This window comes from Electrophorus electricus, chromosome 4, assembly GCF_041902795.1.
Source record: "Electrophorus electricus isolate QZ-2024a chromosome 4, ASM4190279v1, whole genome shotgun sequence".
Classification (NCBI taxonomy): domain Eukaryota; kingdom Metazoa; phylum Chordata; class Actinopteri; order Gymnotiformes; family Gymnotidae; genus Electrophorus; species Electrophorus electricus.
The window spans coordinates 4,573,211-4,600,141 of NC_137500.1; the positions used below are offsets into that span (position 1 = coordinate 4,573,211).

Genomic DNA, 26,931 nt, shown 5'->3' on the forward strand with positions numbered 1-26,931 from the left:
TTAGTTATGAATCAACATTTATTAGTTATCATAATTGTATGTACACCAATGGTACAACACACTGATATGTACGAACATACTTTTATTCCACAAGGTTTTTTTCCTTAATTTGTTTTCTTACTTATTCTCCTTCCTTTTACATTTTTAAAGAAAAAAAAGAAAGTCATAAAATAACATAAAAGGCGGGACAGAACAGATGGTCCCAAGGTGGAACAGGTTATCATATCTACTCGTGATGTTCTAAGTGGTAAGAAGCATTAAGAATATGTATGCTGAATAAAATAAAGTCCTGTGGTACTCTGTAGTACATAAGAGATCATGTGGGGTTGTACGTGTCTCTATCCAGGCTTGTGAAAAGGGACGTGCTTGGCTTTATATATATTTGAGAAGTAAAAGACCACCATAACAATAGAAACGACAGGGATTGAGGCTTAACCAAGTCCAGTGTCTACAAAGAGGGTTGAGAAGTTTCATCTTCTAGTGGCATGAGGGGATCAGCAGCCTTTGGAGTTATGACTTTAAAAGCAGCGTCCCTGTTGGACACAAATGTGATCTAATCCATCAGATCTAATCCCAAAAAATGCAGGATGCAGTGGAGCAAATGACAGGAGCTCTGCTGTACTGCCCTGTGCAGTTCCTCCCCATCTGCTACTGGCCATCAGAGAAGCAAAGCACCTCATTTCAGATCTTAATGTTTGGTGATCAACATCAATCCAAAAATTACTCTGAGCTTCTAAGTTACTAGAGATCTATTGAAATGCATTTGATGTTTTTTTGTTTTTTGTTTTTTTTTAAAGTTCATACAAACATTTCACATTATAATAACATCCACCTACACATCAGGGGCATACCAGATGAGAAGAACATCCTTATAATATCAAACTTGCTCTTCTCCCTTTCAATATGATTTCATAAACAAGACTCATTGTTACATCTGGAACAATCTTCATTGCATTTTAACAGTGTGAATCATATATATATTTATATTTATGTACAATGAAAATGAATGCACGCATGACTTTTTCTGTAGGGAACAATCAACTTACATTACATACAAAAGAGGTCTATATTGTATATGGAACATTTACGTGAGACAGGTAGATACAGCTATTTAAGCTTTAAAACAGGCAGTTCACTACTCTCATTTCTATGCATTTTCTAATCTATCTTCTGCATTACATAGAACATATATTTCTATAGGATTACAAAAAGTCACGCAATTAAACACTACATGTTTCTCCACTGAAAAATAAATGAAAACAAATTTGTTACCTACAATATGTACAAAAAAGTGCAAGGAGGCACTTTAAATTCATGCTTTAAAGAAACGGATGCAAAAATCATGAAATGTCCATGCTTCTATAACATTGAGCTCAAACACTGCATTTGATGGCAGTCCTGATATAACAGTATATCTGACTTTAAATCACAAACCTCAGCGACATTTCCCTTCGTGACTGGACTCATGTAACATACCCTTCGACGTTGTCTTGATGTGGGTAACATCTAACTGGAACACGACGTACTGATGAATATCTCAGCACAGAAAGTAACTGAGGGAATTCTGAATGAGCTGTGGGTTAAGATACAGGTTAGTGCTCATCATAGAGTTATTTTATATCATACAATGAAAAAAAAAGACTGCTCAGACCTGTGAGTGTGAAGCATATTGGTTAATGCTTTAGAGGCAAGGCAGAGCTTAAAGGAGGTTTCATAGCATCCATCCCTTCTTGTAAAACTAGGAAATACATCCTAAGAAGCAAACATTTAAATGTGTGTGTGTGTGTGTGTGTGTGTGTGTGTGTGAGAGAGATATGTGGTTTTTTGTGTGTGTTTGGGGTTGTGTATGGGTGTTTGTGCATGTGTATCGGTTTTTCATGCAAATTCCTTCATCTATCATTTGGTTCAATGACAATACTCTGGAGACTGTAAGTATAATTCCTAGATTCTTGTCTGTGGTTAGCCTTTCATATTTAACGGTCAGTAGGTATTGCAGCATACTTGGACTGGCAGGTTAGATATGCACCTGTGCTGAAGGTTTTCAGGACAAAGAGGGAAAGAAAGAGCACTAAGAAAGGTACATTAAGAATAGAACACTAATAAAGGTTCACTAAGATAACTGAAGCAAACAAAAGGTGCGCAGCTGGAACACCATCACCAGTTCTCTAGAATAATTAGCTAGTGCACGCTTGTTCTCTTCTCAGTTGCTTTATCCTTTATATCCTGCATTCTTCCTTCTAAAGAACAATGCAGTATTACAGCTTTGTTCTTATCCATCCGCAATTGTTTAGTGTCTTAGAAAAAACTAAATATCAAGATTATTTGAACTGGAATGGTATCCATTAGATTGTTCCTTAAAATGAACTTTTAAATTTGATTGAATTATTCCTATCGGAGAGTGTGCTTGCTTTTTTTAAAAAGAGCATGTTTAATTTGTTTAAAAGTGGAAAAGATGATCAACAGTCAGCAGGAAAAAGCTTATGCTTCCAGCATGAGCATTTGGGAATCTAAAGGCAGTAGGCATGTGGTCAGCTGTAAACCCACTGGGAATGTGTAAACAGTTACTCTCCAGCATATTAAAAGGGATTAATATAAAATATTTTAACTGCCTGCATTAGGAATGTGTCATCCCTGACAATGAGTGCATTTTCATTTGCCTGAGTATCTAATTTTCTACATACTACAGATTACAGAAGAAAAAAGGTTTAAGAGGCCATTTAATATGAAGGACAAATTATTTGTGCCATGGATTTCACACCCTACAGGTTTTCAGGGTATTTACAATTTTAGATTTGGGCACATTAATATTATTTTATATTATTATTTTTTTATATTCTTTAAATTGGTGTATATTCATTAAGCTTGTGTATCTTCATTTTCAAACACTTGTTTTCTTCAAGCAAGTTTCCTCCAAGCAAGCCAAATGCACAGGTTAACTTTATCCCAACAAATTAAATGTTTTTTTTTCTTCTAAATATCAGCACTTTTGATAACTTTATACATTGTCTGATTCATGTGCTAAGTATTATGTATTTCTTTCAGCAGTACATCATTAGGCTCAGGTGTTTACTGTACAAGACAGTGTGTGCTTAGAATTGTCTAAAAACAATGCTCACTAATCGTGGTGATTTCAGTGCCAGTCCAAATAAGTCATAGTCTGTTGTTTGTTTGGGCCATTCTCTGATATGTGGATATGCCTGAATCCCATCTACACACAAAAACAATCAAAAACACTGCTTAACGAATCTCTCGTCAGAAGAACCAAGACCCCCGCTTGGCTCTTTGTGATAGGGGATAGAGTACTGTGAGAGCACTCTAAACATGGCTTGTGCTTTTATTCCTACGAGCATGTGCAGTGACTTCTATCACATCAACACCAGGACCTCCCTGCAGAAGGCTGACGATTGCAGAGCGAAAACAGGTTGTGCCAGGTAGGTCAGAGGTCATACAGGATGAGGTAAAACAGGGGCAAGGTCACTGGGTGAATGGCTATTGCTCTGATGATGATATTGTAAACGGTTATAAGGGCAGTGGCTCTGTACAGACTCAGTACAATAATTAGTTCAATCTGAACTGCTAGGTTATCTGTGAATTCTCTCCCTACTTTCTGAGAAGCCTATGCATACGTCACTAACAGCAATCAACTGCCACCCTCACCATCAACCACATACCATAGGTTTGAGAGAAACAGAATGCATACAGTATATATTACCATCAGGAATCATTTCCAATTTAAATTATTTTGTTTGTTGACTCTCCCAAGCTTTGCTCTGCACTGTTAGGCACAGGTTAGTGCACTATCAGACAGTGGGATCCTAACCCTTGTTTAGCATTAGTAGGTGTTATTTCAGACATGTAAACAAACGGTAATGGAAAAAAACAGAAGTCTAAACTACAAACCCATCATTTGTTCTGTTTGCATGGTTTTAGATGTTTTTTCTCTTTCTCTCTCTCTCTCTCTCTCTCTCTCCCTCTCTCTCTCTCTCTCTTTTCCCTCTCCAAAAAGGAAAGCTTGGGGGATTGGACACAGGGCACAGGTGCGCTGACGTTAATCACGATTCAGTGGCTCCTCTTCAGTAAGTGTGTACTCCGCAGTAGAGCCATTTGTATCCGCCAAGGTTACCTGCAAGCAGTTACCAGGAAGATCTAAACAATCAGAGTCCAAAAACAACATAGGAATATAGAGCAAACAACTAATAGAGAGTGACCACTGTAGCTATAAGGTTGGGTGTATAATTAGAATGTATGAGAGGTAATAACATTTTCTTCTTTGTTGATTGTTGCAGAATATTTCCACCAAAAATAAATTCTTCATGGCACTACAAGGCTCTTTAAACTAAACTGAGCATTTATAATACATCGCAGTGAAACTCAATGCGCAAAAAGAGATTTAAAAATCTGTAGGTTTGTCTTTTAATCATTTGCTCTTTTATTGTTTTTGGGGGTAGCATGAACACAGTTTGGACCTGCACTATTGTAGCTGCAGAGTTGAGAAACATGGCCTTTACTTACAGACACATTTAATCATTGTAGTGGTTAAGAAACCCTGAGAAGCTACTGTATTGTTCAAGTGTTTGCTGATATTTACATCTTTGCATTTGGAACATCGCAGCCTCATCTGTAACTTTAGAAGTGTATGACACATCTTTCAAAAGCAACGCTAGGATGTTCATGCACTGTCATGCATAACCCATACAAAACATTCACCCAACATTCAGTTTGACACTTTTTATCACACACAATAAAATGCAAATACAATAATAAACCAAAAACAAAATAAGACCCAATCCCTTAAAAAAATAGTAAGATACCAAATTATTACAAATATGTGTGAGTGGCAGTATTAAATCTACACAATGTTATTTTGCAAGGCAGCTACAGTGGTTTGCATCTTTGAATAAATGGAGTTAGTTTTTAGTCAATTTGACATCACAGTCATGCAAACACAAAACACAGCAGCACAGCAGCTCCTGAGTCATCCATATGACATCAGAATGAACTGGTCATTGGTGTCTTAGCAACAAGATGAAACTCTAACCAATAAAAACCTTTCCCATTTGCTGAATGCAACCATTCCAATATAAATTGTAAATAAAGGTGTTTCCCTGCATTCCTACAGGTTCAACATCGATTCAGTTGCAGAATAATGTAGGTGCATGATTTTAAAATAAATCTCACTCTAAAAGTATTCCTCAACAATCATGGCCTTTTGTACAATCTGAGTGTACTCTGCCTGGTTTGTACAATGACATGCAGTGATAATGAAGTGTGTTGTCAGAGACAGAGCCTGAAAAAGCACATCTTCTACATATGTTAATTCAACAGTGTGCCACATCTGCTTTAATTACACATCACATGTGTTCCTGAGACACTAAGGGTGCAAGCCTGGTTTCCCAGCCTCATTATTCTTGCCTATAAGGCTGTGATTGTGAAAAATATTTAACATAAAGCTAAAAAAAAATAGCAAGTTTGCCCATACTGTAGATCTAGTGAATGCTACTCTTTGGGATAAAAGCCCTGGAAAAAATATTTTTAAATAAAATTTGCTGATTAAAGTTGTGTTTTAATTTCAAAATGAAACACTACCCTGTTCTAGACATTGTAAATAAAGCCGCATTCACAATTTCACAGCAATTTTTGTCTCGCGTACATGTGGATAACACAAGAACTGCTGCCTCAAGAGAACAGCCACTGAAATATATACACCATTCTTCTGTTGATTGTGTATGTATTTACACTGGCGTATAAATGTAAACAATACAAACACAAAGAAAATGGTAGAGCACATACGCATGCAGCAGGATGAGTTAGATACTGGTCTCTATGTCTGTAAGCATGAGCTGTACCTTGCATTCATCTACCAAGACTGAACTGTGAGCAGCAAGGACGCACTGGTTGGAGTTGTTTTCATGGTGATTCTTCATGTCGTCATAATAGGACTGCGTCTTGGTCATCATCTCGATGTCGTCAGATTTGCCGTGCTGTGCATCGAGGGCATCCAGCTCCGCCTTGGATAGGTGGTAGACGATGCCAGCACCATACGAGTCGCCCACCACATTGACAGAGGTACGGAAACGATCCCTACAGTGCAAGCATGGAAACAGTGGTGATATGAATGGATCCGCAAGTCTGCTTTGGGCCAGAGAAGACGTTTCGTGGACCTTCTCCCGAAGCTATGCGCGGTTGATGTGAAATACGTCGGTGCTCTTTTGTAAGTGAACATTTCCCAGTTGCATCTACAATGGCTGAACTGTCCAGTAGCGTCGCCATTCAGTCATTTAAGGGACTTTCACCAAAGTTTTCAGGTCAAATGAAACAATGATGCAACTAACACTCGGTTAACTTATGCAAAACTGACCAAGGTAAAAAAAATACTCACAGGAGCCAATCAACAGCTACGAGCAGACTGATGTCCTGAGTGGGAAGGCCCACAGCCGTAAGAATCAGCAGCATGGTCACCAGTCCTGCACTGGGAATACTGGCCGCTCCAACACTGGCCAGTGTAGCTGTGAGACTGAATGCAGAGCATAATGAGACTTTAAAATGAAAATGTGAGTGTAAACACATTCAAAAACACACACAAAATAGCTGTAAATCTCTGACTATTATGATTCTTTAGAAAATTATTCAATTTGTCATGGAACTCAAATTTCACCACAATTTAGCTTATTTTTAAATTATTTGTAGTTCTAGTTCATAATTAGTTTTAATCATGAAATCCAAATCACAGAGCTGCCATATATATATGCACTTATACAGAATATTCTGACCAATCATAATAATTTTTAACATTCCTAAATGCATAGATGCATTTACCCATTTGTACTGGTAACCATTTTTAGTGGCAAATGAGATAATAGGCAAAATATTACGTAAAGCTAATACAGTAAAGATCAAATTAGGTCCATCTTGCAGTAATACCAAAAAGTAGCAATGCAGCTGATTAAAACTTCTATCACGTGGAAGCTACCTGACAGTGACAATCTGGCCAGGGTCGAGGTCGATGCCGTTCATCTGGGCAATGAAGATGGCAGCTACTGCTTCATAAAGGGCAGTGCCATCCATGTTGATTGTGGCACCAACTGGCAGCACAAAGCGAGTGACCCTTTTGTCGATGCCCAGGTTCTCCTCCAGACAACGGAAGGTGACAGGCAGCGTGCCAGCGCTTTGGATAGAGGCAGGGTTAGATGGTCATTAAGCGAATTACGGGACTTACGTCTCAAGTATGAGGTCGCCATCAGTCACAGGAACCAAAGACTCGTACATGGTTTCCCCGAAAGGCCGGCATCACAAGTGTGTTCATAACTGATCTAAACTATTTATAAATCTAAATGAATTATAATTTATAATGTGGCTGAATCTCATAGCAACAGTTAGGTGAAAGCTTTGCAGATATGCTTTTACTGACTGACATACTGTAATGTAGCTGATTCTGGAATGATGGGCGAGGCAGTACCTTGAGGCAGTTCCCAGGGCAGTAATCCAGGCTTGGAAGATGCCCATGAAGAAGCTGAAGGGATTTTTCCTTACGATTGTGAAATAAATGCAGGGTAGGAATATGGCTCCATGGATGATGAGTCCAATGATGACCGTGACCATATACATGCCCAGCTGTCTGCCCACCACCTCCAGATCTTTGATGGAGATAATTTTGCCGCAGATCAAGCAAGCAATGCCAAAGGGAGAATACCTTTAAATAAAGACAATGCATGTGAGGTGTAAAATGCACTGGACTGCATATTGTAAATGTCCCGAGGCCTATGAACCAGACTAGAAAATCCATTTCGTGGACAGGCAGCTGAAGCGCCTGAACTGCTCCGACTAACCACATGATCATGATGACCAGCCTCATCACAATTTCGTTCAGGATGTTGAAGAAGTCAATCATCAGTCGGGCCTTCTCTCCCATCTTCCCCATGCATATACCAAAAGCAATAAAGAATCCGATCAACCCTGAAAGAGAGATCGAGCGCAAGGGCGTCAAGGCTCACATCTCTAACCAACCTTTACGCGAGCCAGTTTAGGACTTCATTCTGCCTCTGTGCTTTTTGCCTTCCTACCCAAAACGTTCATTCCACTCTTGAATTGCAAGGATTTCTTTTCTTTGTATATGGGAGGTGGTTTCGTGGCACTAGAGAGAAAATCATCTAATGTGCTGTTGGTATCTTCAAAATCCGGCTGGACTTCAACCTTCTTCACAACGGTCTGAATCTGTGAACAGAGGTGGCAGTCCAGTTGGTTCATCCCATCATATCCTCAAAATGTGGTGACTGACCTCAGCAGAGCTTGTGAAGGTTCGTGAAAACACTAACCTGCTGAAAGCAAGCTTGGACCAAATTCTCAGGGAAGAGGTTCCTGATAAGGTCAAAAAAGGCGTCGAGACTGGAGACCTCGTCGTTCTGGAGTCCCTCCCCAAGGTTTTCCTTTAGTTTGGGGTTGCCCGGGTGGATGATCAGCACCAATATTACTCCCAGAACAGCAGCAATTACAGTTGTGGTCATATAATAAATCATGGCTCTGGAACCCAGGCGGCCGCTGGACTTGGCGTCCAGGCCAGCGAGACCTGGATTGAGAATGTATAACAGATTGGTGTGATTCTATCATATCTCAGAACAACATCTATAGTGTAGTATAGTTCTGAATCTTTCTGTGGTCACCTGTAATTAAACTGGAGATGATGAGAGGAAGGATCAGCATCTTCAGCATCCTCATCAGAATGTCTCCAGGGAAGGAAATCACCATGACAATATTGTCATCAAGAGGAGAGGCCACACGCAGAAGCATACCCACCACTGCTCCCAGTACCACACCTGTGACAGACAGAATGAGGAGAGAGAGAGAGAGAGGTGGAGGTTGGTAGGGCAGGCGAGAAAAGATATTTTGAGAGAGCGAAATAACTGACTCATTTCTCACAGACCCATTCATTATTCATTTTCTGTGGCATGTAATTTCCCTAAGAGTTCCTGAAACTGAAAATGTGATAGAGTATTATAATGTACAACATAATTCCAACCAAATATATTTTCAAAATGTGGTGTGTCTGTGTCTGTCTGTGTCTGTCTGTGTGTGTGTGTGTGTGTGTGTGTGTGTGTGTGTGTGTGTGTGTGTGTGTGTGTCTTTGTCTTTGTCTTTTTGAGCACCGGGGAGGTACTGAATCATGTGCCTGAAAAAAAGTGTGAAGCCAGACGAAAAAAACTGAGTTATCAGTGTCGATGACAGACTCTTGGAATGCATGACTAGATAACCATCTGTATTCCCCAGGGTGGAGAAGCAGGTTTTCTAGCAGTCTCTTTGATAGTGGGCAGGAGTGACACCATGAGCCCTGGGCCAAAGTCAGCAGCCATGCTATTAATAATTTCCCCTGAGGCTGCTGATAGCCCCTGTGTTGTCCAGTGACCAGGCAGTCTGGAGCCCCCCGCAGCCAGACAATGCAGGGTCCTAGAACTACAGTACGCATTCCTTGGAACACACACGTCCTTTGTGCTCATACCAAAGCGTATAACCCAGAGGAACTGCGACTGTTTAGTGATGCGTGCTGTTATTCAGCTACTCCTGGTGACCCCGTAAGAGCTTTGCCACCTTTTACCAGCAAAGGCCTCAAACAGTGAAGACCACTGGCTTCTGAAGTCCCAGGAGTAGCATGTAAGGACTTTGCTGTCATGTGCGGTTCACAAAACTGTAGGGACTTCAATCTCACAGCAGTGTGAGCGGCCAGTTGAGTGCTATATGTCTTTTTATTATGCTCTAAAACACAGGTGCACACACACACACAGCTGTGTGTACTTATGTTTGCATGACCCATGTGACAGGCACACAGAGACCTGTGTGTAGTTATATATTATAAATACAATTGCCTGCTCACCATGAATAATCTTAAAGATGAAAGTTACTTAGGACGGAAGTTAATTTCTCTCTCTGCTTTTTAGATCCTCTTAAAAATGAACCAATCAACTCACAACTGTAACACAAGAAGCATAGTTACAGACTTCTGTAGTAATGCTAAATCAAACCTTACATCTCATATATTTGCCACCAGTCAAAACTTGCAGCTTTGTAGGTGACGGTGCTGCTTTCTACAGGATGACCTCCGCTGTGGGGGTGTAGCCCTGGCTGTACAACAGCCTGCATGCTATGCATGCTTTTCAGTTTCTCTCTACTGCGCATTTGTGCTTCTTGTTTTCTAAAAGGACCTGGAGCTTGTCCTTGGAGAGATGGGTCCACCACGAGCTGGAATTGCTAGGAGTGTGGTGACGGAGAAGATAACAGACGGTTAGAGGGAGAGGCAGGAGGGCCGAAACTCACCCATAACGGTGAGTGTGAGGAGCAGGTTCTTGCGCATCTTCTGGCAGATGAGGGCACATTTGGAGCGGGGGGCCGCCTCGATGGGCTCCAGGTGGCTCTCGTGCATTCGCACCTCCACTTGCTTAGGCATGCTGTTGGCACTAGAGGAGCAGACAGACCGAGAGAGACAGAAGCAGGTGAAGCCCACACGTCTATATAGAGTTAGGTGTACAATGATATAAATGCCAATAAAGCTAAAGACCACAAAGACCCAACAATGCAATGGTCCCACCTATATTGACTTTTCATGTAACCAAGAATGTCCTGTTCTTAGTGCCATCTATGGTTACGTAGGTAACAGTCTAATAGCGATTAAAAGCTTAAAAGCAGATTTCATCAGTCTTCATACACACAGGCTGTTATGGAGATACATATGTTGTATTTTACTTTTACTGTTGTTGATGAGCTCCTGTATTAGTACTTCAAAAGAACAATTATCCCACATCTGCAAAACTTACAGAAAAATGTCTATCCGCAAGAGTGTTTTTTGCTTGTTTGTTTTCAGTGGGCGTGCAGTGGGTGCGACCACATCAGTGCATGTCCCGGACATGCACAAGACATTCAGGCAAGAAAACAAATCTCGGCATGCAACCATTATATGGAAAAGGTTAACATACAGGTGTCTATGGGAGCCACTGTAAGGCTACGTTTTGCTCATCCTGCGGAGTGAGTTTGTGGGAGCTTCCACTGGGGTTAGACAGCTCTCACACACAGGGAGGGTGAGATGGCACTACCTTGGCTGAATGACTCTGACCTGATTTTAGCCGGAAAAAGCACAAGAGAAAAGCAGGGAAAGCGTTCACTCTATCGCTGAGAGTTCGCTCGTCCCAGCCAAAGTGGTGCCACAGCCGGCTGTAGGAAGGACGGCGTTACTCTTGTTCCGGTTTTCTGTAACGCTAGCCAGTCATGGATATCTTGGCTTGTCGTGTTTCGGAGGAAGCACATGCTTGCCTGAACCTTCCATGGTAGCTGTCGTATGACAGGGAAATCTAGCTGTCTGGTTGGAATTGGCATAATGACAAGAGGTGGGGGCCACTGGGGTCACTGGGGGCCACTGGGGGATTTAGAAACAAAGTACTTTGCGTTTTCCCCTTATAACGCATATGGTTATTATGATTGTCACAAAAGGAACAGTTATCCTGCACTTATGTTGCTGATAAATATTGTTCCTGTACAAATCTACACTTCCTGCTTCCTTCCTGCCTTATAGCCTGTAAAAACTAATAAGTGGCTCTATTCCAGGTGAGCTGTTACATTTATCAATTAGTAAGGAGGAGCAACTACACTTTTGTGGGAGCGCCGGAAAGATGTGATAGCAGACCAAGATGACAAACTGGCTTTGTCTAACACACGGATAACAGTGAGTGCTATGACAAAGCGCATATAGGATTCGAGAAACTTCCTGTCAGATGTCAGTTTAGAAGATGTCCCTTCCGGACATATTCTGAGTGAACACATGAAGAACAAATGAAAATGAGTGCTGTTCCCCTGGACCTTCCGCCATGTTCATGGAACCCTGATGTCAAACTAATCCCGAACTGTGTCTTACATTTACCGGTATGACTGTGCTTACCAATACATAAGGCATGTTTCTCAGGTAAAAAGCTTAAACAATGGCATGCTTCAAATAAAGGCACCGAAGCTTACTGGATGTGTAAGCTCTGTTAACACAGCCATGAAGAATGGCGGAATGCTTCTGTTCTACTGAGGTACATGTGTGTTCCCTACAGGTGAAGCTGGAGTGTTGTCACAGTCCAGTTGTGAATGTAAAATGCTCATTTTATGAGTAAAATTCACAATTATTTCTGATGCTGATACATTTCACACAATCCAGACGAAGGATATTCATAGCAGAAAAAAGAAAGCTGTTAGCTCTCGCTATCTAAATGTTGTTAGGTTACTGTGATTTACAATACTAATACTGCTTGCTGTTAATTACTAGTCAGTTGTGTTGTGTAAATGCCCCGGAAACTAGAGGCCACAGCCTGGTACCTCAGACTTGCTTGGTAATAAACTTCAGAATAAAATAAAATGAAATGTACTTAAGATACAATAATAACCAGCTATTAAGATAATACTAATTATTTTGTCAGCTCTTAGATATTTAGCATGTACACCCAAGTAATAATGTACACAGCAAAGCTGTGTTATATAACAACTGTAATGGCAGCTTTATGAAAGCATTAACGTTACTGTACCTGTAAGAAGTTGGAATGTGGCTGTAATGGCTGCTTTCACTGCACATGAGGTGGCATGTGGTGCAGAAATGAAAGAGGCTTTATAGTGACCATGATCATGTCTTTATCAGACCAGCTAAGGTGCACTGATGGAGTCTATGACTGAAACACATCTCTCCTGCTTTAATGCCATCTCATCTGGGCTTGCAGAGATTAGCCCCTGCCACAAAAGTAATTGAATTATTCAACCATAAGGGTTGTCATAAAGTGTGTGTGTGTGTGTGTGTGTGTGTGTGTGTGTGTGTGTGTGTGTGTGTGTGTGTGTGTGTGTGTGTCTTCAGAAGAGGGGTACAGCTGTGGCACAGAAGGGTCAGGGATGGCCCTGTGAAAAGGTTAATGAGGCTTCACTCAAGGTGCCAGGCATGATGGTGTTTCTGTACCGTGTGCTTTCGTCAGGGCTCTGAATGTCAGACATCAAGGCCTACGTTCTTTTCTCTTCTTCGTCTCTCAGTCCTTCCTTCACCTCTGTCAGCTTTATATCAATCATTGATAATACGGGTTTTCCATTTTTGATAGATACAAGTGCTGTGAAGGGTCACCTGGCCAAAATAAGTTGAATGGACACTATGCCTCTTTGAGTGTTTGTGTGTGCGTGTGTGTGTGTGCGTGTGTGTGTGTGTGTGTGTGCGCGTGTGTGCGCGTGTGTGTGCGCGTGCGCGCGTGCGTGCGTGCGTGTTAAGGAGCAAGACCCATTTTCTATTGCAACCTCATAACTTTCAACATAACTTTCCACCTGATGAAGAAAACAAGGTCAGACAAACAACTAAGTACCGAGGCACATGTGTCACCTGCAATCTCAGTGCAATTAAACTAACATGCAGTAGTGAGGACACCTTCAGGACCCGTCTCACCCAGCCCAGAGACAGCCCAGAGGACATTCTGATTCAGGAGAATAAATATTCCAATGCTGCATCCCTCTCTCTCATTATATTCCACACAGCACCTGGACCCACCATAACAGGTCATGATCGCCAGACAACAAATACCTCAAGCAGTGAACCTCTGAGGTCATGGTTAAAAACTACAGAGAGCATAAACATGTGACACATTGTTTAAGGAAATGGGGAATACTTAATTGAAATCATACAAATAAAGGAAAATGATACACATTATAAAACAATAAAACACAGAGTAATGACTTGAAGACTATATGCAGAGGTTTGCCCTTAGAAAACATGTAGTCATAAAAGGAAATGAACTCACATCATCTCTGGTTTGCTGATCGACTGATATATAGACTGATTCAGTCATCGGCCATGAGCTCCTGAGCAATCCACCCAACTTTGTGCCTCTCGGTCTCCTGCAACCAGGAGTGTCCAGCCACTTCAAAGCCGGCCCACCAGACACCAGAGTTCAACTCGCTTTCAGACCCACAGTGAAACTGACCCCCCCAAGACCCCTCTCTCACTGGAGGGCCAGCAGTGAAGCCCTTAGCCACTGAAACCGGGGCCAATGGCTCCCAACAACACCGAGGGTGACGTTCCCAGAGGCTGATGTTCCCAGAGGCTGACGTTCCCAGAGGCTGATGTTCCCAGAGACTGACATTCTCAGAAGGCAGCAGCTCCAGCCAGGATAGCAGAGGGAGGAGTCATCAGCCCAGATTAGATGTAATGCAGAAAATCCCTTTGGGAACCCTTTGCTCTCTCTTTCTCTTTTCCTTAATCCCACCAAAGGCATGCTCAATCACTCTCACAAGGCAGAGCTGCCGTTTCATCTATCAAATGCCCTGACAATTCTCATTTCAGCTATCAAAGCCTTTCCAAATGTCAAATGTTTAAGGTATCTTGATTAATGATTATTAGTGATTCCAAGAAAGCAAGTTTGCTGACAGGGTTTCTGTGTTTCAGTTTCTGTTTCCCCCCATGGTCTCAGTTCAGAGCCCCAGTATCCGGTCTGGCATTCCAACTCCACTGTTTAACAGTACATAACAATGAGAAAAATGTGCATTGTGTACTATTAACACTAATTACACTAATCGTGTGTTACCCTTTTATCTCACAACAATAGCGTTTAGCAATGGGCTTGTTAGGATACAGTGTATAACAATGGTAAGGGTGTCAACACTGAGAAAGGATTTATCTTGAAAGGTTTGAAGTTTATCTTGAAGCACCCATGTTTTCTCTGGAGCTCTCTTTTGCTTTTGTTAAAACTATCGCCTACAAGTTTTAAAAAACAAAAATAAAAAACAGATCTATTAAGAGTCTGGATGAAGAATGACAACTGAAAGCTGTAGTCACATTAAGGCAAAGTGAAAAACTACTCCAAGGAAACAGCCATGGGAATCCCTCTCTTCAGAGCTCTCTGATCCTCTCTCCTGCTGAAGTCTGCCTAAAACACTCTGCGCTTTCAGCGTTTGAACAGAAACTGGATGTATGGGCAACGTATAGGGGGATGTGGAGACTTGTGTGTGTTAGTGTGTACCTCGCACCACCCAGGCAAAAGGAAGCAGTCAGTGAGAGGCATATTAAATCTCCCTCCCTCTCTCCCTCCATCTCTTTTTCTTGGCTAGGACCATGTGAAGTTTCCCCCACGCCTCATCTGTGGGCTCTTTGTCCTACAAGCAAACAGCGGTAGTGGCCCCTGCTAGCTCAAACCCCTCACACCACCACTGCACCCCAGCCAAGCTTGGGCTCCGGGGCCACGAGGGTAGAGGGAGGGTAGAGGGAGGGGAGAGGGAGGGCAAGCAATATGCAGCATGCCAGCTCCATTCAGGCAGCTGATGTCATGCCCATGCCCAGCGTGGGAGAGCTGCAGATGGGCTTCGGAGGCCAACGCAAGGGCCTTTCTCCTCTCCCCAGCCTCTTTCTGGGATGAATGAATCTTTCAGAAACGGCAGCCCTTTGTGTACCGTAATCGACGGCGATTATGCTGATTTTATGCTCTCTCTCTCTCTCTCTCTCTCTCTCTCGTCACTCTCTCACTCACTCTAACTTTCCCCAGTGCTTTCAAAGAGGAGGCAAGTCAGTGACAGCCCTCACAAGTTGTCTTAGCAACCTCGGCACAGCTTGAAGACAAGAAAAGGGAAGGACAGACAGAGAAAGGGAGAAAGGAAGGAGACGCAGAGAGAGACCTCCTTCCACCCAAGCAATACAAATGACTATTAAAGTAAATGACACAAGATAAACAGAATCCACGTTAAGACACGGAACGTAGTACAGCTACACCAATGCCAAATTCCATACGCCTCTCCTGTGAGTACCTGTGAACCCCAACGCTGTCTGTCATTCCCCTTACACGAGGAAGCTTTCCGCTGGCCGGAGCTTTTCTCCCTGTTCGCTGTCAGGGTTCCGATAGAGGCAGCAGGCTTGTAGTTCCCCATCCCACTGGATTCATGCTCTTTTAAGGCCTCACATATTTTCATATTTCCATGGTGGTGACCACTGGCAAGCAAATGGTGTAAAGTAATAATTCATCCACAGTAACTATTGCACAATCCACCAGTCCTGGAAACCGAGAATCAGTTCATTTACTTTGACCTACTGACAAGACAACATTGTTGTCGATACTTAAAATACAAATTCATTAAATCATTTAAGTAATAATCATTAAAACTATTTAAATAATTTAGGCATTCTGTGTTAAATAGAAGTCATTTTGACAGAAGAAGACACACTGGAAATTACTAAATATATAAGAAATTATTAGATAAAAAAATACATTTTCCTGACGAAGATAAACTGGCTACAACCAGGAACATTTATGTGTTGTTCTTTTGGGTTTAGTGACTGAAATTATTAGTGCAATTCCACATTGGGGCTGTTTAAGGAGTAAAAAGGTCTCTGTGAAGTTTCAGAGAACGGGGTGTCTGAGAATAGGGGCTCTGTGAAACTTGTCTTCATCTGGAACACAGTATGTTTTTTAAGGAGCCATCATTAGCATATGTATAAGCCTAATGTCTGAAATCTAAAATCACATGTAATGTTTTAGACTACAAAAATTAGGATTTGTACTCAACACTATGGAAATCGACTTGAAAAGAGGGCATAGTGAAATATCTAAAGTGGGTAGTGAAACTGGTCCTGAGTCAGGACAAAATCACAAACTGTTTTGGTTATATCAGCCAACATAGCTCAACATATAACAGCAACCCAAAAACAAAAAGGTTTTAACTCTCTCTCCTACAAACACATTTTTAAAAATTATTTTCCAAGACTTTGGGTCATACATATGTCATATTATATTTAATTAACTACATATATGTAACAGGAATGATCTAAAACCTGGTTGAACCTGACCTTTACAACAGTAATTACAAACTACCCCTGTTTTTTCTGTTTTTCCTAGATCGTACTAAGAATGTTCAAAAACAAGAATACACATGTACACACAAGCACAGACACCAACAGCGCCGTTCAAAAAAATCCGCATCTCTATATAAAGGTCAAAGTACTGCCGCAGGGTACACACATTCTTGGCTAAACATTTTGAGAGGGCTTCTCTTTTGAAAGAGAGAGAGTATGTGAAAGATAGATACAGAAAGAGAGCGAGAGAGAGAGCGTAGCGGAGCTAATGATTCACTGTACGCATGTGATGATGCTGCATCAAGCAAGACCTTTTATAACTTTTTCTACTCCACACTCACCTAATGGCCAACTAGAGGTGCAGAGATACAGACACAGAGTCTGGGCAATAAATGTTAGGAAAATCCTGACGGTCTCTAACTCACTGCTAACACACACACACACGCACATATACACTGAGCTGGCAGGTTAGATACACCTAACTTGTAGGATGTTGGGTGTCCTTTGACCTTCAAAGCAGCATGAATTTGCCTGAGCATGGATTCCAGAAGGTGATGGGTGCATTGTGCCTGAACGTTGTACCATTCAGAAGTGGATGGCTGTACGGTCTTGCAGTGAACAGCCCTTTGCACCTCATCCCAAAGATGCTCCAGAGGATGGAGATGAACCTCGTTAGCAATAATGTAGTTAGAATTACAGCACTTGACAGAGACTCTTACCCAGAGTCATTTACACATTCATCAGTATGTATGATTCCTGGGAATCAAATGCATGACCTTGGTAAAGCTCTACCAGGTAAGCTGCAGGAGCAACTTTCAGACATACTGTGCCACTTACACTTTCATCTGTGGGTATTAGGCTCTTTAATGTGCACCAGAAACCCATCCCCAACACCATCACCCTGTTAGCACAGTCCCAGCCTGTAAAGTGGAGGATCCCTGGGCCGAGTCAGCGTGTTACAAAAGAAGCGTGTACATATCAGTACAGTGTGTAAATGAGAAGGGTGTAGAATAATATGACAATAGTGAAGAGAAACCACACACACACATATATATTTATGAATTATACCATATAGGTATTAGCCATAATCACTATTCCACTCACCCCTTCTCCTTCATTCACTTTGTTTCTAGTGACCTCACTGTATCATAGCGTCAGCGTTGATTATGAAATTACGGGAAATTTTGATGTCACAGTGCATAAGACTTTCATGTGTGACCACAGTTGTGGGCTGTCAGAGACCAAATTTGTCACCCTCATCCTTTCCACTCTTCCTCTTCTCACTTTCGAGTCTCGCTCTGCTTCTCTGTCTGTCCTTCCTACTCTCATATACACACAGATCATTTACAGTCCTGCACTGCCCGGTCAGAGTTCATATTATCCAGGCTTTGCCCAGGCCCACAAGCCTGTTGGGGATCTGTCCTCCACCCTTCTGTTGCTTATCACACAACAAATGGGAATCCAGATCTCCACCTGCGTCTATTCCTCCAGAGCAGTGCTGCATCTGTTAGGGGACTCGGGCTTCACTAGCTGCAGTGCGTCGGAAGGACAGGCTATGTGTGATCGCCTCAGCTCAGTTCCCCTTAAGGAATTCATCAAATCAGCCTGGACCAGCCACCTGACAGCAATCGCTACCTACAAACTCCACTACTCATACAGAGGTTGACACAGACATGTAGAAAGAGAGCTGTTAGAGTCAAGATGGGGACTGTCAATATTTTTATGGAGGATATTTTATTCATACATGCAGTCGTTCACCTCCAGACCGCTACACACGCAGGCGCGCACACACGCACACACGGCGTGGAATATCCTAAAAGATATATGGGGGATGCATGGTGAAAACACGTAGATATAAAAATACTCTCCTCACTACTCACATACCTCAGCCTGGACCAGAGAGGTAACAGGTAGCGTCACGTTCTTATCCTCACCGTGTTCTAAACTAAAGATACAGGATTTCACAGAACAAGCTTCCGCTGCCACATCTGTTGGATAAAACTAATCTGTAATCTGAAAAATAAATAATATGCAGATGAGCACTAGTGCCCTTCGAAAATGAAATCAGGCACTAATTGCTAATTTCTTGACTAATGTTATAAATAATAATGTAATCTGGATTTTGGATTTTGTTTGGATTAGTTTTAGTTTCATAGCCATATTTATTTCTATTGTTTGTGTAGTTGCATGTATGAGTGCCTTAATTCATTAAATTATGTGATTAATTTAATTTACAATTTCTGTAGAGACTTGTCCAAGAAAATGCAGTCTGCCTAGGCACACCTGAGCGCTGAGTGTCAGGGCGGAAGTCCAGCTATGTAAACTGCTGCCCATGCCAGAGGATTGCCAGGAGGAAAGCGTGGACGGTCCGTCACCCTGCCTGTGATTGTTTAATAGAGCCGGATCCCTGCATGGTCACCAAGTAGTGCATGGACCGCCTTTCAGATCTTCCCATCTCAATGGGAGTCTATGGGATTTAGAGCAAATACCGTTTTATACACTCGGCAAGGGAGGGTAGTTTGTATAATTTAGCTCCATCTGAAAAATGTAAACATAATGTTGTGGTCCACAGCTCTCCTGTATAAAGAATGACAAGCTCTGGTCTTTACTTACTGGTATGGATTCTGTAATATGTAATGCAGTAAAGACTACTTTACTGCACTTTGATTTAGCAATCTGATGAATAACCCAAATTGCATCTAATAAATATTTACCTACCACAAGACAAAACTGTCAGAATAAAATACTGAACACTCATTTCCATAGACTTATAGAGCACAGTATTTTGTGCTATATATTTCATTTAAATTTCTATATTTATTAATACATTAATTAAATTTTCAAATTGAATAAATAAGTAAACCATGAAAATGACTGAATCAATTATAAGGAGTTGTTCTGAGCTATGAATTGTTAAGGGTAAAATTCTGAATATCTGCACTTTAATCTACAATGTGTATGTTTGCATGCGTGTTAAATGTGGGTCTGTGGAGTGCAGTTACACGTGGGTTCATATGTTTCTAAGTAAAAACCCTCATGTGGGGAAAAAAATAGTTAAAGGCATAATCAACTAAAACCTAAACCCATGATTTACTTCCCCAAGGCTTAGCGAAGTAACCTCCCAGTAGGCTAAACACTTTTCAATTAAAGAAAAAGGCACACGGCAGTTCGTGCATGCGGTACATGCAGACGCGCGCGGTTGCTGTCTCTTCAGGACCACGCAGCGCGCTCCGTAGCGCGTGATCCCGCCGTTAAACGTAACCAACGCAAACAGCCTGGCGCGTGCGCGCAACGTAACCTCGCTGTTCCTCGTGGATGCGTGTGAAAGGGAAGATTTTGGATACAATGACATGATACACCGCATATGTGCTGCTTGTGGCGTGTGAAATCTCTTGGCCCGGAATCACTAAAAGTCATGCATTTGTTTCCGCCATGCGCATTTCAAACTAGGCAAATATTTATTCATCTACCAGAATGCCACGAGGCTAGACAGCGCGTGGGCACACTTTTATCTGTTTAATTATGCAGTCCCGAAAGTCTTCCTATTTAGTTATGACATTTGCTTCTGGCAGAGTAGGTCAGATTTGTTTTATTTCACATTAACAGACACAGACTGCTTAGACTCTTAACCTACTAACCCTCAGCTCTATGAGTTCCCCTATGGTTTGTGTGCAAAAAGGCCCAAATCTTAAGCAACTCTGAATACCAAGAGTCTGTAAAATGTTGAAACTAGAAGCACTCTACAACAGCAGAGTTGGGGCTGCATCTGCCTTTTGTGAAGAAGATCCTTATAGAAGCATACACTCTTTATAGACAGCCTTGCATAAACTTGTGAAATCTAAAATAAAACTGAAATCTAAAAGAGTAACACTGTTAGGTCATTTAGGTTTGTTACCGAGTCTCTAACTTCTGTGGATTACGAAGCTTTAGGTTGCTAATAAAATAACAGCCATAGTCCAGGAAACATTAAAATGCAAACACCACTGCCTCTTGTGACACTATATAGTGTGTCGAGAATCCCATGCTGAAACAGATAATGTGGCGTAGCTATGGAGCTCACAAGACAGGCCATAGGTAGGTGGACAGACAGATAGATGGATAGATAGATAAATGAAAGCAATTCCTCATTAACCAGTGCATAGTGCGGCGAGCCAAGTTCCCCACAAAAAGTCCACTGTGTAGGGCCGACCATTGAGGCGAGCCGCTCTCAGAACACGCCAAGCACGGTTAGAATAATAGGGCCGTTTCGAGGGCTCCTCGCCCGTTCACAGGCTCCCTGTGCTGGGAAACTGTTCGCACAGAGGTTCAGGAGGGGTTTTTAATTGTTTCCTCGTCTCTCTCTCCCCCCTGGGCTGAAAAGCGGGACTGACAAACAGGCGGTGAAGGGGATTGTTTAGTGTTCCGCTGGCCGCGGCCGGAGGCAAACAGAGGCGGCCCTGTGTGCCCGCGCACCTCAGGCAGGCCTCGTTGGGAAGGGATGGGGAGAGGCGCAGCACGGGAGGAGCAGCAGGGGCCCTCCGGAAGGAGAAAGTTGCGGGCGCAGGGCGCCTGCTGTAGCCCCTCGGGGAGCTGGCATTGTGCGTGGCACTGGGGTTCTCATGTGTGCTCGTGAAGAGCACGTAAAAGTGATGAAGCTCTCTGAGATTAAGTGAGTAAGTGGCAGCTCGGCGCTCCGCTCCCACAGCTCCGGCCATTTACATCCTCAAGAGAGGAATTAATGTCCCACAATCCCCGGCCCGGGCACAAAGGCACGCACAAAGCTTCCTCAAAAGCCCATTAGAGCTGAAAATGAGAGGAAGAGAGAGAGGAAAGAAGAAGAGAGGTGCTGAGGTTCGTTCAGAGGCCATAATGGGGCTGAGACTGCTCCTCAAACTACCGAGCCTCAAACTGCTGCTCCTCAAACTACCGAGCCTCAAACTGCTGAGCCTCCACTCTTAGTGTAACACTATAAATGCAAGTCTATGACAGTGTGGTGGTTTTGTGCCCTTTATGTGATGTAGTGAATTCACAAATACTCTGATAGAGGAGTTAAATATATGATAAATAAATGAGAGACACTAAATGCCACTATTAACACCACTAATAGATGGAGTTGGTCAGAATCTTATTTCTAGCATGCAAGTGTGTCCATGTGCTTGTGAGGAACATAGATATTTGGTTTGGATGGGTGTGAGCACAATGTTCTGGTCATATGACATACGCGTTTCCGAAGTGTGACATATGGAGTGTGACTGTTGATATTTCCATTTTATTTGTTGACTTCTTAATTCATTTGTTTCTCTTAGACAGTGAGGAATTTTCAGCAGACTGCATTATTTCTAACAAGGAAAAGCACACACGCACACACACAAACCTCCCCCAGGATCTGATGTCTCTTTGGAGAGCCTGTTCGTGACTCTCCTCTACCGACCTGAATTTGGGAGCGGCTGGCACCAAAGGAACTGGAGGGGGTCCAGGCAGTCAAGCCTGAACCATGCACACTCACAGCAATTATAACCATCTAGAACTACAACTGCACTAATTAGAAGGCAAAGCAATGAGTAAAGCAGTGTGTGTCTCTCACAGACAACTATCTAGCTGTTATGAACAGGAAGGTGTATCTCCTATTGTGATAAAGTCTTCAATGACCACAGTAAAGCACAATACAAGCAAAACCTCTAATTCACACTTACTAAACGCTACCCGATGAGAAGGGGTAGTATGTTTTTCAATCAATCCATCCTTTTCTCAGGCTGTTGAGGTGTTCAAAAAGTTTTATTTGCTTGATTTTGAATCTGTATTTTTTATTCCCATGTGCAAAGCTAAATTACTCAAGCAATATCATCTACTAGTTACAGTTAGTATAACAGGGGAACAGAGACATTTCTAAGTCAAATAACAGAGGACACTTAACATAATCAGTGATCATGTAAATATGCCCACAAATGGAGTTTGTTCCTAAAATAATTTAATCCTCTCCCTCTGTGTCTCCCTGTCTGCTCCATGGGGATGAATCATTTCCAGAACATCTTTAAACAATGCTGTCACACTGGGAAGTGTGAGGTTGTCTAGAAGTATCAAATACACTAAACAGGTGTGATGGACATGTCACTGGGTAGGAGATTTATTCAGGAGCTTCTCCTCCTCTGAGCGTATCCGTGCCATGGCACACTAACTCTAAGTGGAGCCACTCCTTCTACTGGTGTGGCTCATGGGACTAAGCCGGCTCTCGGCTCACTGAAGGTTTTAGTGAATCAGATGGTGGGGGGCATGACCAGAGGAAGGCTAGCTGCTCTGTGCTTCACGCCCATCACCAGTCTACCTAGGCCATGCAGACGCACGAACGAGGGAGGAGAGGAGGATAAATATGAAGCAAAACAGATGGATAGACACAGGAAGGAGTGATGAGGAGAGAGACAGAGAGAAAAGGAGCTGGATGGCACTTTGGCAATGCCCGCATGTTCCCAGGGGGATTACTCAAGCACTACAGTAGGTGCCGCCCAATGCCAGCCTGTCCATTGCTCTGAATAGGCTGAATGGACGTGAAAAAACAGGCATACACACCTACCCACACACACACACAAACACAAATATCCTGTTTTTTTCTACTTGAAGGCTCTCTCCGTACTCCATTTCTATTTATTCAGTCCTATTTAATTTCGCATTTCATACTTCCTCAAAGGACACATAACCAAGCCACTAAAATGTACATTATAATGTCCCAACTTTCCAGTCTTCCCAGTGTCCTGTGTGACTGTTAGTCATAACGTTCTCTGTATTGATTATATTATAGTCATTGTTTCCTGCTTCGTTTGCTCTTATATCATACTGTTGTACAGTCCAACATATTGTACCAAAACTGTGCTGTTGTACCATTCTTCACCATGGACCAGAAGAAATGCCATCTCATCCCAGTGTAAGAAATATACGGAGTAACAACGATAAAACCTGACTTTATATGAGTGCGGTGCTCCTTTTCCACACTTTTCCACTATCTTTTTCCCCAGCTCTGGGTCTACCCTCTCCAGGAACAAATCCCTATCTCTTGCGCATTAAGAAGTGGTGTGCACATTTGCACAGAGCCTCATAAGAATGGGCTCACCAGGTTCAAACGCCCCAAGCACTGGGCACTGACACGATCCATCAACTCCTCCTCTGTCCTTTCATCATCCTATCCCAGAACCCCCCACAGCTCACCACATGAACACAGCCTGACTGTCTGTCATCTGTTCTCCCTCTCTTTCTCTCTTTTCTGCCCCCTTGCTCCTGTAAAGACAGGGCTAATGGATAGACCACTGTTCCCTTCATCTCAGACGCACTCCCTCTAGACTTTGTCCAGGCAACCGGCAGAGTGTTTTGCCCCTTCTCCATGCTGCTTTGTTGCTCAGTGAAAAGATTGCACACAATGATATCGGATCTCATACAGTGATAATAAGGCCTACAGAAAACGCTTATTTGAAGGTCTCATTTCATGATATCACATGAAATCTGTTACCATAAAAATGCAGTACCAAACAGAATGGTATTACTGTGGGGGTTTTTTTTTATTTAAGTAAAATCCTATTAACTATGTGAGAATTCACTGTCAAGTTAATTCTGTAGGCATTATAAACATGTAAATACAAAGTGACCAAAGATCTATTTCTTAAAACACACTTCAACCTATCAGAAATGTGCTAGCATCATCACAGGAACAAGACTCATCTTGTCTTAAAAGCTGTTTTTTCTTTCTGACCCCCCCCCCAAGAGTGGCCAAAGTGGCCAATCCACTCAAATGCCCCCTAACCCCACTAAGGCCCCTAACTCAAGTCCCCTAACTCAAGGCCCCTAACTCAAGTCCCCTAACTCAAGGCCCCTAACTCAAGTCCCCTAACTCAAGGCCCCTAACTCAAGTCCCCTAACTCCAGTCCCCTAACCCCAGTCCCCTAACCCCACTAAGGCCCCTAACTCCAGTCCCCTAACTCCAGTCCCCTAACTCAAGTCCCCTAAGTCCACCCGAGATCACCCCGACTGACATATAGTCTAATTAAACCAACAGACCTTCACAAAAGCTATTTTCACTTCATTAAGAAGAATGTCACTTCTCCTGCTCTCTGTGTACACATGCAAAACAATAAATAGAAGTATTTTGCTTGCACTATTTCTTTGCCAACATTGTGAAACACTTTCAGGAAAAAATTATATATATATATACATATCAGAGATGTGCTTTGCTTTTTATTCAAACACCATTGTTAAATGATTCTACACCCTTCTCATCTAAACACTGTACTGTATATACAGTATGTGAAAAACACACATATGTATTAGGAAATGCCAGTTTATTAGTTATTATGGGCATTGATTGACATTACTGTGGGAAAGCATGTCCACAATAATGAAAAAAATTGCAAACACCAGTTCCTTCAACAAACCCAAACCATTAAATCACTTCTGCATATTCTATTGTGAAAGGAATGTAATGCATGTGTATGACTGGGACCTCAAGGACCAGATCAAAATTGATTATATTCATGGATATTCTTTCTTTCAGACTTCCGCCACAATCACATATAGCCAGCATTCTATCAGATATCAGCCAGAGGGCAGATTGGGCCCAGTGTTCAGCCCTCCCACTGGAGTTACTAATAACATTTATTTTCCACACCACACGGTAACTGCCAAATATGATTAATTTCGAAGTTATTTTATTTTTATTAGTATAGTTGTTTTATTTTATTTTTGCAATTAGGAGTTCAGGAAGGCAGCTATAATTACTTTTATGCTGTATGTGTAATTGCTATCTAAACAATTATGTCTGTCTGTCTGTCATTATTACGAAGAGTCCGTTCAGTGGGTTTTGCAGTACTTCCTGAGGACTACGAGTCCACCACGACCCACGTCCCACTCAGAAGTGTCACCCAAACGCCCACCAATGCAAACTGCAGTTATCATTGCACTTGTGTGGGAGACTCGTTATAACACGCGTGCACAATGTGTCAGGCGGCACACTTTCCACCTTCACGTTCCACTAGTTCATAAGTGAGCTTTTCTAAGAGCTGTGATATTAGGTAAGGACAGCCCCTCTTTCACCAGGATTACACGCGTGTCCTCATCAAACACACTCCCACAGTGCACGACCAGAGCTGGGAACTGTGGCAGAAATCGCCCGGTAATCAGCGAATATACGATCAAACCAATCAAAGGCTGTCAGCGGATAACCGAGACGTGACCTGAGCGTGCCCCTTTACCGGGGCGCTTGCGCTGCAGATATAGGCGAGTTTTAAAGACAAATACACTAGACTACTAATGCTCACGCCAAACGACAGGCAAGGGTTTGTAGCCTTCGGTGCGAGCTCCAGTGTCCATGGACGGTGGGCTCAGTGATTGGATTTTGGACTGTCAGCCGGAAGCCTTTCAGTGCATTGCTCCAAAGCGTCCTCACGCGCCGCGCTTTTAATCCCGTACTTTAGTTAACGAACGTCGCGTTTAGCGCACAGTGAAGAGAAGCGACCGGCTTTCGACATTCTCATGTTTCATAGTCGTGAACATTAGTGCAGCAACTTGCAAAACAGACATAATACAATATCAAGATGTGCGGTGAAATCATGTAATCAGCTACCCCATGGCACGCATTGTATAAACCGTGTACTGAAAGTGTTATGTACTACTACTGCTACTACTACTATTACTAATAATAATAATAATAATAATAATAATAGTAGTAGTAGTAGTAGTAGTAGTAGTAGTAGTATTCAGAAATGTATATTTTGCGTAACGCAATAGCCTTATAACGAATGTTTTAAGTAATCTTCTCGTGAGGAAGCTCTTTGTTCAGTAGTGATGTGGTTGAATTTATGATGTCCGGTGCAGTTCCATGTCCATACCTAAAATGACACACTCACCTTCGGAAATCGGAAGAAGCAAGTTTCGTGTTGTTTGGTGCTCGTTTGCGCCTCGCATCCACTTCTTATGTGAGACGGGCAGAAATTGTGAGAAGTGGAGAAAGCGGACACTTCGCAATGCGTGTAATCCGTGGAGTTCCGCGCTCAGCAGTCCCTCTGAATGAGAGCGAGCTCACGGAGGATCTGCTGCCTTCCTTTACTCCTTCCTATTTGCTGCGCTGGAATGCTGTCCCTCCTTGGTCGCATTCA

General features: G+C 42.4%; 1 protein-coding gene across 3 annotated transcripts; it reads right to left on the reverse strand.

Annotated features, from left to right (window-relative positions):
- slc1a2b (solute carrier family 1 member 2b) lies at positions 1–26,931 on the reverse strand. 3 transcript variants are annotated; one of them, XM_027029097.3, is made up of 11 exons: positions 26,683–26,931; positions 10,303–10,442; positions 8,658–8,810; positions 8,313–8,563; positions 8,061–8,211; positions 7,827–7,953; positions 7,457–7,690; positions 6,971–7,165; positions 6,380–6,514; positions 5,847–6,081; positions 1–4,123 (listed from the first exon to the last, which is right to left on the reverse strand). In XM_027029097.3, the coding sequence occupies exons 2-11, from the start codon at positions 10,430–10,432 to the stop codon at positions 4,049–4,051; spliced, it is 1,686 nt and encodes a 561-aa protein (XP_026884898.2). In that variant the 5' UTR covers positions 10,433–10,442; positions 26,683–26,931; the 3' UTR covers positions 1–4,048. The 3 variants fall into 3 exon arrangements, with proteins under 3 accessions (XP_026884898.2, XP_081568020.1, XP_081568021.1); XM_081711894.1 differs by lacking the exon at positions 26,683–26,931 and adding an exon at positions 13,782–13,928; XM_081711895.1 differs by lacking the exon at positions 26,683–26,931 and adding an exon at positions 13,782–13,924 and having other exon boundaries at positions 5,893–6,081.